We start from the raw sequence: 11,503 nt of genomic DNA, 5'->3' as shown, positions 1-11,503 counted from the left end.
TCCGACACAGAAATTATTCATAATTTTTAGCAAAATTACAAAATTTCATGTGCAACATTTTTGGCAGAGAATTATATGATAAATGAATATACACCCACTGCAAGGTATTCAAAAAAATACCTTTCGTAATGAGTTGGTCCGTCTTAAATATTCAATATTTAACAATGATTATTGTGTAGCGGAAAAAGAATACGCAAAAAAACAACTCATGAATTCGGACAAAAACAAAATTCAAACATTTTTTGGGGAATATTTATAGTTTGAAAAAGATTTCAGTTCTCATTCAAGTGTGAGTGCTTTTTTCCTTTATTTTCGGGGCAGGGTTTGCTGCTCTCTAGTCTTTTCTCACATATAAAATTATAATACTTTTTGCTAAGTTTCTGAAACAAAATCTGTGACATTGTCGAACAGAACTGTGGGCAAAAAGACAAAAACATAAATTAAGCATTTTAAACAAATTCCAAGAACAACAAACAACAATTTAGCACCTGACAATAAATTATTTGTTGTACCTATAAAATCCAACGGGTTGGTTTGGGGTAATATTTATCTTAAATTATTAAATAAAAATTGTAGTAATCATACATTTTGGTCTATTTACTTATTCTAGATGTTTCCCTTGCTCCCTTAAGATATTCGATGCGAAAAAAGCGAATCCAATATTCTGCTCCCAATTTTTTGTTCGAAAAGCACAAAAACATTTTCGTTTTGAGTCATTGACGCAAAGCAATTTTTGCATTTTAGTGTCAAGATGCTGATTCTTCTTCTTGTGTATTTTGGCACTGGTGGTCCCCCAACATTTGCCCAAGAGGGTGGTGGAGGGTGCACATGGGTTGCTTGTCTACACGAGGCAGCAACAATTATTGCTTGCAATGGGCTATTTCAAAGATGCCGCAATTCTGCGATGTGCGAGGTCCTCCTCCGCACCTGCACCACCACCCCAAAGTCGCTGCCAAAGAGAAGACACTTTGAATGGCGTTTCTATCGGTGGGGTAGAAACGAGGATTGGTTGTGACACAAACGCAGATCACTGGGAACTATATGGTACGTTGCGTAGTGGGTATGTCTAAGCCATAAAGTCGGTTAGTGGATCATTTGCGTTTCTATTAGGCTCTTGCTCCTTTGCAAAACCGATCATAAATCATCGTCAGCGATGGCAGATGGAAAAATAGTACGAAGATAATTTATGGGTCAAGTACATATTTAACGCAGTTTTTGAACATATTAAACAAAATGTAATATTTCGACTTAAATATTTTATAAATATTTTGTTTATTACTTAGCACCTCTCTAGAGTTTTTTTATTTTTAAAAAATTGTAAGCAAATTGGTATAAAAACAAAGAATCGAGTATTAAATATTACATTTATTAAATATTACATTTATGCATAGTTCTTATGAATAATAATAAACCTTAACTATTTATTTTATTATAAATCTTTATCACTGTAACGCACTGTATTGTATCATACAATTTAAGATTCTTTTGTCTTAAATGTGTCTGCAATTGCAGCCTGCTTCGATTCCTTTCCGCCCAATCGGTTTCTGTTCAAGATATCAGTAACCCTGCCCGAAATTTTTGTCGAATGGTATTCCCTAAAAATTCTGCACAACCAATTGGTTCACATATAATGCAAATATTTTAAAAACGCCAACCGTGACCAAAATACATGCATAGTCTATAGATAACTCTCGTCTAAATGCATTGGAACCCATCCAAATGGTCGATATAAAAATATCCATCGTCGGCCAGTTTCTTTGCAATCCGCACATCCCAGCCCCCGAGCCGTTATCCCTAATCCTCGAGCGCCGACCGTCGGTCAACGTCGCGGACTCGGCGGCATCTGCATCGCATCTTCGGTGCACCGATCCCGTGCCCATGCCCATGCATCCAATTCGCGAGAGATCTCTCTTGATTTCCCCGAAGACTTGGCAATGTGGAGATGCAGTGAGCAGCGGGAAGTACTTGCATACATACAGACGTTGCCAGGTAGCACATGGCATGACAAATGAATGAATACTTCCTGCATTACGTGTGGGTTATGCAACAGAGGATCTGGCCATACTACGAAATATCTGGTAATTGAACGTCTCGTAAAATTATTTTCCAAGGTTGCCTTTAGCACTTGCAACTGTCAATCCTTAAGCTGAACAATTAGTATACAATAGATGCCGATTTTCTGGTACAGCATTGTTCTTTTGATTGATCATTTACAGCAAAAACTAAGTTTTTAAAATAATGATAATTCATTGTTTTATGATTGATTACTTGCAGCAAAACAGAGTAATATATTCACAAATCTACTTTAAAGATTGAAACACTTTACTTAAGACCTTAAAAACATATTTTTAAATAAATAAATTTACTTCGGGTATTAAAACAAAACATTGACAGTCTCTGGAAAAAATGTCGATTACGATATTGAGGCACAAAAGCTCCACTAAGCGGCTCCACTACATAATATCTCCTAAGTTTTTAATGTATTTCCCAATTTCAAACCATTATTGGGATATAAATAGTTAATATGAGGCAAAACTAAACCCCATTTCAAAGTCTTTAAGAACTTCATAGCAATGGGTATAAAACAGAGCTCAGTGCTTCTGACTTATTGATAGGTATAGGCAGTATAACTATTTTATAGGCATCTTACTAATTAAAATAATATATAGTTATTTTACGGTTATAGAATTTTTTCTTCTATCTCTTAAATTTTCATCTACGAGTAATATACAGTTTACTCGGAATATAATGGCCTATTTAATTGTGTAGAAGACTGTTTGATTAAAAATATTATGTTCATATATTATTTTTTAGAATTATTTATGTATATTATATGATATATATATATGTATGTACAAGTGTATATAATTTTACAAAAATCATACTTTTTTTTTGTTTTAAAGAAAATGGAAAATAAGTATTCAGTTTGAATTACCTGATACAGGTTTAGATGTAATTAAATTAATTCTTACAAAAAATAAAGATTGAATTAAAATGAATTAAATTCTAACAAAATGATTATTTCAAAGCCCATCATAAATAATTTTCTGAGCTATGAAAACATTCGCGTAGAACTATTTTCATCTTAGCTATAGTGGCTTCTGTCTAAAACCAATCTCGAAATGTTTGTTTTCCCAGTACACAACTTTGTTTAGAAATTTATGCAATCTGAAAAACGGAAAACGTTTTCCAGCCCTCAGCTGGGTGTTGATGTGAATCCGTGGGGTCTAAAATGATTAATTGCCTTGGCTCAATTGAAAATCGCACACGCATAATGCAAAACCAATCCGCAGAAGATTTCTTTACTCAAATATGAACTCGTAGTCGTATGTAGATGCCATCTATTGCTAATTAATTAGGCAATCCAATCGAATCATTAAGTATTAGTCACTGATGTGTGGAGCATTAAAAATTATTTCTGTAAGCATTTGTCACCCAATTAAACCGACTGCACCCAAGTACCCAAGCAGCCAACCAAGGAATCGACTATATAGCACAGAACTCAAGTGCAGCGAATGGCAATAATCGAAGTCTATATAGCGTCGAGACTTTTATTAATGATGAGTGAAAATGGGAAATGAAAATATTTTCCATTTCGAGGGGGGCAATTATTTCCCCCCAACGGACGCCTCTGCGCGTAATGTGTGTATGCGGTCTGATTAATCATGTACAGACATATAGACAGCATGGAAATGAGTCAGTACCAGGCCGAATGTAAAAGTATTTTTTCGATTTTGTTTTTAGATATTTATGAGCGACAAGCAAAGTGTATTTTTAAAACATATTTCATACTCCACAGAAAATCTAAGGAAGAACATACATATGTATGTATGGTATGCATATGGGTCGTCTCGAGAATGTAGAAAAAGTTAGAAAGTTTTAGGGGCAGATAATATGCGATAGTGAAACGGCAGGTAGAGTTCTTCATAGAATATATTTTGGGTGTAGGACCTCGTACTAGTTGTACAGATATATGTTGGACTCTCTCTATATACCTTGCCAGCATACCTACTGAATCTAAAAAACATTTCATATGCGTTTAATATAGCCGCCGATGTGTTCTAAATTTAAAGCAAAAGCTATTTAGTTGCGAAGAAGTTCAACACAAGCGAACGGCTCTCTACTCTGCAGTTCTCTATGTATACGAGAGTATCTAAAATTTAAAATTTACTATGTAGATACACGCTCGCACACAGGGACCGCGTCCTGGGCACTAACTATACGGATCCGCGGGCGCAGAACGCATACGCCGTGTGGTACGCGGACCGAGAAGTCCGTCAACATATCCCGCAGATACGGCCGATACACAGATCAGATGCGATCTTATCTGCATCTGTATTTGTATCTGTATCTGCATCTGTAAATGTAAATGTATCTGTATCTGTATCTGTGCCCGATCAGTAAAGAAACACTCTTTTTTCTTTATTTTTTGGCGTGCTCGTCAGCACGTCCATGTCCACGCTGTGTTGGTGTTTTCATCTCATGAAATGTTTCAATTTGTCTATTTTTAGTAGCAAGTTTCTTTTTGTTTATTAGTTCTTCTTTTTTTTGTTTTACTTTCCCAGCATGTACATAGCATTGTACATAGGGGCGTGGATAAATAGCAGTGGGTCGTTTTGGGGCGATGTTTCTGCTGCTCTGATTTAACGTCACAACTGAGGAATGTCTTCTCCCCGATCTGGCTGGATCACCACCACGCATTGTTTGTTTTCGCCCGAAAGCTTCGGCTATATATCCCGATCTGTTTATATAGTTTCATATATATGTATGTACATGCCTCGCTAATGGCTAGGTGTTTGCATAGATTTAGATTTAGCTGACTGTCTATAAGGTCAAGCTATGCCCGTGCGAGGTGCTTTGATGATAGGCTAAGGTATCGCGAATGCGTCTTTATATAAGGGTTTCAGATGAAATACGAATTGTTTTTAGATAATGTGTAGGCATAATGAATAATGCATAATAATTGAAGTTACCATTCTTGTTGTTATATTTTCTTTAGAAAAAATCAACTGTCAATAAACATAACAATAACTTCTTTATAGTATAGGATAAGAGCTTTAATTTGATAATATCTTAAGATATATTTGTTTATTGTTAGAATTTATTAAATATTATGTTAGTCGAAACTATAAACTGACTTAAAGAAGAGCATTCGAAAGTCCTTATAACAGAACCCCATAAGGAAACCTCAAGACTGCCTCTGCACACGCGGCGATTGGACGAGGAGCAAACAGATATAAAACCATAAATTCGTTACTCAGCGGTGATTTTAGCTGCAGCTACGGGTTCAGTAGATATGGCGGCACAGCTATCTGGACTAGGCGTAGACAATTATAAACAACATGTTTTGGTAATGTTACGCTCAGAGCCGTGGTACTACGGAGTTTTGCAAACAACAAATACGGCACATGTCCCGGTGTATAGTCACCATCGATGGTTGGGTTGATGGCGCTTTATCGCCACCACGGCACGTAAATCAATATTAGGCTTATCTTGACCAACTGTGAGAATTCAAGCATGCTGCGAACCCAAAGATATTGGCCCTCAGCCATGACAGAAACTGGTATCCCCATATCCATTGAGCTCACTCGAGTTTCACTTTCCACACGCCATGGGTTACTGGTCGGAGACGCGGGCCTGGCTCTTTCGTGATCCAGCCAAGCTCATCCGCTACTTGGTGCTCTTCGCCTGCTGCATTGTGGTCATTGTCCAGTTGTACGAGTGCTTCGCCAAGCTCTACAATCCACCCATATCCACTCACTCCTACTACAGCCTAAACGAAACCATCGAAATGCCCGCGGTCACCATATGTCGGGAACCGCCCTATAAGGAGGAGGTGCTAACGGTTAGTTTTAAAGAAAATTTAAAGATTAAGATATTTCTGTATCTTTTCTATTCGGTATAATTACATTAATTATATTAATGTAATCATATATTTATAGCGCCTTTCCGGCGGTGCTTGTCCACATCCAAAATATGCAACCTGCTGGATGAAATATCCGTTTGGAGAAATATCCCTGGATGAGTTCTTTGAAAATAGCACACATGATTCGGGTGACACCTTTGTATTTTACGGACTAAACGAGGACAGAAACAGTAAGTCTAATTAATTAAGGGTATTTTAAATTTTGCTTTAAATTTTGCTTAATTTAGATGTGGTCATGAACAGCAGTCTACACTTTTACATGGGTCGGTGTTACACCCTTAGGCCGAAGGAATCCGCCAAGAGAGTATCAAAGGCTGTTGGTTACTCCATAATGCTAGAACATTCCATGTTGACCACTTCTGTCAGCGATGTGGACACAGGCAGTGTTGGGTGGCATGTCTTCATACACGATAAGAAAGAGAATTTTACAGGTGAGATTATCATACAAAAATCACAGCAGAATAAGCTTTACTTGTTGATCCTTTCAAGAAATCAATATGAAGGGTTCTGGTCGAGTGGAGTATGTCTTTGTCGGTGTCAATGAGGAAATTGAGATCAAGCTTCAAACCCAATACTTCTCCAATGTTCAGACGCGAGAAGAGGCGTGTTCCGATGATGAGGATTACAGTGACTTAAAGGTAGGTTCAAACACAATATGTGTCCTTAATTCAGTATTTGCAACTATTTCAGTGTGGTGAACAATGCATCTGGCAGGATTTGGCCGATAATATGCAGTGCTCGGGACCTTGGATGCATGAGATTGCAAGTGAGCCCTGCAATGACTCCATTTCCATGAGGAAACTGATATCGGATTATAAGGAGTAAGACAGAAGCTTCAGTAGTTTGTTATATATTTTCCATTTCCTCCTTCAGTGTCTATGAAAATGAGGATGACTTTGACTGCGACTGTGTTCAGCCCTGCCAATCGAGAATATACACAACCTTCATTCAGAACAGAAAGGCTTTCAATCAACCAGAGCCACGCACCCAAATCTACATATACTATACAACGAAACTGATATCGGTAGGTTAATAATATTATGATGCATCGATCTTTCAACTAGCATGTTAACATTTTCAGATGATTGAGGAGCGACCCAGCTATGACACCACACAATTTATAGCCGATGTGGGTGGTTCCCTTGGATTTCTACTGGGCTTGTCTGTCCTGGGTTTGATTGGAATACTGGAACATGTAAGACCAAGTCCACATTCAAAGTGGCAGAGTAACAAGGTATTTGGAATCCTTCCAGATGACTCTCTTTTTCTGCGGCGGATTCATTAAGAAGATGCAGCAGAAGGAGCAGGCGAAGTTAGAGGCAAACTCCGAGGATGGTCAATCCCAAACCAGCGACGAGACCATCGATATAGAAATCGCCTATAAAAAGAAGGAAAAACAACCCAAATATTGAGTCAATAACCAAGCTGGCTTGGATTGACAATAAGTGGGAAGTACATATAAAGAAATACACTTCTTACATTTAATCAACTTCACGTACAACGTTTAAGTTTTCTAAGCCTACATCTTAACAGATTACAATTGCACTCAAATAAAAATATTTCGTACGTTTAAGAAATCAGTGAAAATGCTAAAATTACAGAATTATTTCAAGTTCTCAACTGAAAAACATTTCCGTTGAGTGCGCAAGATACTTTTGTACCGCTCTGGGAATCTAGATTCTAAAGCTCATCAGCAAACACAAGCCAATAATCATCAGGGAGCTGAGGTTCCTCAGGGAAGGAGCCGAATTGGACTTCAGTTTGATATTGGTATTTAGAATGTCCCCTAGTTTGTTGATTACATCTGGCAGAGGGGAAGTTCTAATTTCACACGCTGTATTCTCAATGGCCTCCTTAACACTGGCAGTCAGGATACGGAAGTTAATTGAGCCGGCGTACAGTTCATCGTAGATGAACACGGGTAGCTGATTGGATAGAACCCATAGACGTTTCTGATCATCCACCTTGATGTCACTGGGGAACACCAACGTATCATTGTTCATGTAGATGCGGCTCTGGGAACTGTGGCTAAAGTCTGTGGCAGTGCGCCAGCAGGCGACTTCGTTCAGATTGGGCAGGGCGTAGAAGAGGACCCCGGTATCCGGATCCAAGAACTCGGCTCCAGCCTGGGTGTTCGGTCCTCTGGAGCCCAGCACCTTGAATTCCCGATAAATCATCGGCGAAGTGGCCAGGGTTTTGTTACGCAGTATCGATGTATCCACCGAGAATTCCGTAGTGGAGCAGAGGGGATGGAAGTACAATGTGGCATAGCCCGTCTCCAGGGGCTTCGATAGAGCCAGTCCATATAGACCATCATCCCATTGAAACTCAATGCCATTGATGCTGAAGTTACCCGCCATTGGATCTGGGTGGAAGAAGTGATGCTGCACACGCCACGATTCCTCATCCTTCCATGAGTAAACCAACAAGCCGGGACTACCCAAATCGGCTGCGTAGGCAAAGGTGTTCTCACAGTCGGAGTCCTCCACCGCCAGATTGGCCAGTAAAGAGCCCTGCTTCAACTGACCGGCGGGCAAAACGTGTCGTCTCAACAAATCATCATTGTGCAGATCGTAGACCAACAGCTGTGCTGCTCCATAGATCTTGGTCTGCTCCAGGACTCCGGAGATCCTAGAATCGAGCACCCACAGGCGTCCACATTTATCGGCTCGCACTCGGAAAGGGGAAACCAATTCCGGTTCGGCTTCCTGGAGATTGTGAGCCTGCCAGCTGGGGAATGGCTTCAAGGCTGGACCCTTGCTGGACGTATCTGCACAAAATACAATAATTCATGTTAAATATAACTAATTTTATCCCTGATATAATCATCTAAAGTAACACCAATTAACGCTTAACTTAAAAAAATATTTGTTGTATATATTTATATGAAATATATATTAAATATATATTATATTTGAAGGTTTATTGATCTCTCTTGTCAACAGTCATTTCATTTGCCTTGTTGTATTTAAATTTGGCCATTTGCATTGCTAATTGGATTGCTCACAAAATGTTGGTGTACATATGTATTTGTTGACTGTTGGTGAGTAGTTCGCACTTTGCAGTGCACTTGTCTAAACTGATTAACTTGCTAATAAGCTCTGATTGAGTTGTGGCTAAATCAACTGCCCACTGGCCTTGCTGTTGAGCAGTAAAAGGTAAAGTAACTTTATATTTACTACGATTTACCAGGAATATTCTCATTAGCAGATTATATAATATAAGCAAAGACTCGGTAATTGCAAAAATAAATACTTATTAAAATTGTATGTAAATTGTATATTTTTAATAATTTTTAAAAATGAAAACAAGTATATGCACTTGCATTGGCCAAATGAGACTGCTTATTGTACAAGTGTACTTCGCAGCCCACACAGAAGCCCAAGTGATGTGTACACATAAATATATCTAGTATGCACCGATTTGTGGCATGCTGTTGATGTCAGACAGCTAATAACGGCAGCGAGCGGAATTACTATGCTAATTGCCGCAAGTGCGAAAGGAAACGGAATTGTTCGGATGGTCAAGTTGATCAGAAGCGCCATCAGACGCGACCAAAACAATTGCCGAGCTGTGAGATCCGAGAACAGAGATTTGAGATCTCGGATCAGCTCTTGGCACACATAGTGCAATTGCATGTGGCAATTATATTCAAATGCATGTACTGTGGCAGCTGCAACAATGCAACTCAAGCGCTTACCATTAAGATCAAGGTAGGCCAACGAGGCCGGCACTCCGTCCCTCCATCTGGGCAGGGTGACAAAGAGTCGGTGGCCGGCGACCTCCAGGCCAAAGGGTATCACATTGGCCGGCTTGAACTCGCCCCGCTCGATGGCCGACCATCTCTGGTCCGGACTGGCGTACTTGAAGTCCATTTCCCGCCACTCGTAGGCTACGCGTAGATTGTCGTTCGCCAGGGCAGAAACCGCCCACAGAAGTAGCAGGCCTAGTCTGAATCGCAGCATGGCTCCAATAAATTCACTGCAAATACCAAAATCAATTAATAAACGCTGCTCTACTCATTTAAGCTTCCGTTAAGCCGCAACGACCTTGTCCAAGCCATAAACGCAACCAGATCAAACACTCAAAGAAAACCAAATTAAGATTCATTTAATAGGGTAGGATTAAACTGCTGAATTGGGCACAAACAAATCGTAGATACAAAAGTGTTTACAGACTTTTTGAAAAATAGTATAAGTTCTTTCACGTTTTTCCCTTTAATTTTCCTTCACATTTCGTTCTCAGTATATTTGTTTCTTATAATGTTCATAAATTCTTAAATTATGTCATTTGGACCAGCCTTCTTGGCCTTCTAATGCTCCGCGTGACTCACACTTTATGTCGCTTTGGTTCACTTCGGCATTTGAAAGTTGCCTGTGGTCGGCCAAAACTTTGACTCAGTTGCCAAACCACAATGTTTAATTTCTGGTTAAAAGCGAGTCTTGAGGTATATTATCTAACCAACAAGATCAGAACGTGGCCAAGGAAGTTGGCCGATGTTTTCTTTAACCTTTTTTTATTTTTTCACTTTTCATTTTGCTCAAAACAAAAAATCAGAACGATCTACTACTGAAGTGCTCTTTAAAATAAACCTTTCTCCATTACCAACTGTTAGCAAGTTGACTGCCACCTCAGTCGATCTTTATTTTTAGAGTATCTTTCATTTTTTCTACCGCGTTGTCCGAAACACTCGACATCATCATCAATTTCAAGTTGAGCCTCGCAGCTCGACCATTAGCATTTCAAAATCTTCGTTTGTTCCTCAAATAAAGTGTATTTTCGATTTGAGACTCTACTCTTCTCGATGATGAATTTTTTCACGCAGTTTTCAAGTTATTTACGTGAGTCAGCTGTAAAAATATACTTTCCGTTTTTTATTGTGGGCGTGTCTAAGTAAGCCGCATGTAATTACCAAATGTTGTATCATTATTAATGGATTTTAATGGAATGGCGACGGGATTTTCCATCTATCCTTTTTTATTGCCATTACTTAATGCGTTTTTTGTTTGCTTTGTTGCTAATACATATTTATTGTTTTTTTTTTTTTTAATTGTGAATGGCTTCAAAGGCACAAATGAGGCGAGTATTGAAAACACACTTTTTGGTCAGCTCCAGTTATGCAAGCCTTGTCACCTGGCTGCCTCTAAGTTTGTGTCTTGAATCTTTCGTTTGGCCCTGGTTTCGCTTTTATGATCACCGGAGTTTATACATATGTTTTTTATGTGATTTACTGGACCAAATGTCAACAGTTCGGGTCGCCACTTAACACACCTTCTAATGATCAACAAAACAGCAGCACACAACCGCCAGTGTCGAGACTCGAAACGAAACTAAAAGTCAAGTGAGCCGCCAGTCAAGTCAACTTATTGGATACCGGTCTGCGTGAGTGGTTCCCGCTCCAAGCGGCTCTCTTGGAATTCGACTGAACTTGAATTAGTCAGCGCGTAAGACGGTCTAGCACGTTGGCTATGAATTAAAGTAGTTTTTGGCACGCTCCCTGGGCTATCCCACAAATATTATGCATAACTCCCACACCATGGACATACTAATCCCAAACCCATTAAAATCTCCAGCTGT

General features: G+C 39.2%; 2 protein-coding genes across 2 annotated transcripts; one reads left to right on the top strand and one right to left on the bottom strand.

Annotated features, from left to right (window-relative positions):
- Window positions 1-4,396: 4,396 nt before the first annotated feature.
- LOC6732555 lies at window positions 4,397-7,338 on the top strand. Its single transcript, XM_002079638.4, has 8 exons — window positions 4,397-5,845; window positions 5,943-6,096; window positions 6,154-6,357; window positions 6,416-6,564; window positions 6,617-6,747; window positions 6,800-6,950; window positions 7,008-7,121; window positions 7,180-7,338. Exons 1-8 carry the CDS (start codon window positions 5,612-5,614, stop codon window positions 7,336-7,338), a joined length of 1,296 nt encoding a protein of 431 aa, XP_002079674.1. The 5' UTR covers window positions 4,397-5,611.
- A 47-nt stretch (window positions 7,339-7,385) lies between these two features.
- Window positions 7,386-11,285, bottom strand: LOC6732554 (protein yellow). The gene is made up of 3 exons (XM_016180228.3): window positions 11,198-11,285; window positions 9,627-9,907; window positions 7,386-8,696 (listed from the first exon to the last, which is right to left on the bottom strand). The coding sequence occupies exons 2-3, from the start codon at window positions 9,889-9,891 to the stop codon at window positions 7,600-7,602; spliced, it is 1,362 nt and encodes a 453-aa protein (XP_016025205.1). The 5' UTR covers window positions 9,892-9,907; window positions 11,198-11,285; the 3' UTR covers window positions 7,386-7,599.
- Between the last annotated feature and the right edge of the window lie 218 nt (window positions 11,286-11,503).

The sequence above is a fragment of the Drosophila simulans genome, chromosome 2L (genome assembly GCF_016746395.2).
Source record: "Drosophila simulans strain w501 chromosome 2L, Prin_Dsim_3.1, whole genome shotgun sequence".
NCBI lineage: Eukaryota > Metazoa > Arthropoda > Insecta > Diptera > Drosophilidae > Drosophila > Drosophila simulans.
This window is presented reverse-complemented; position numbering and strand designations above follow the sequence as displayed.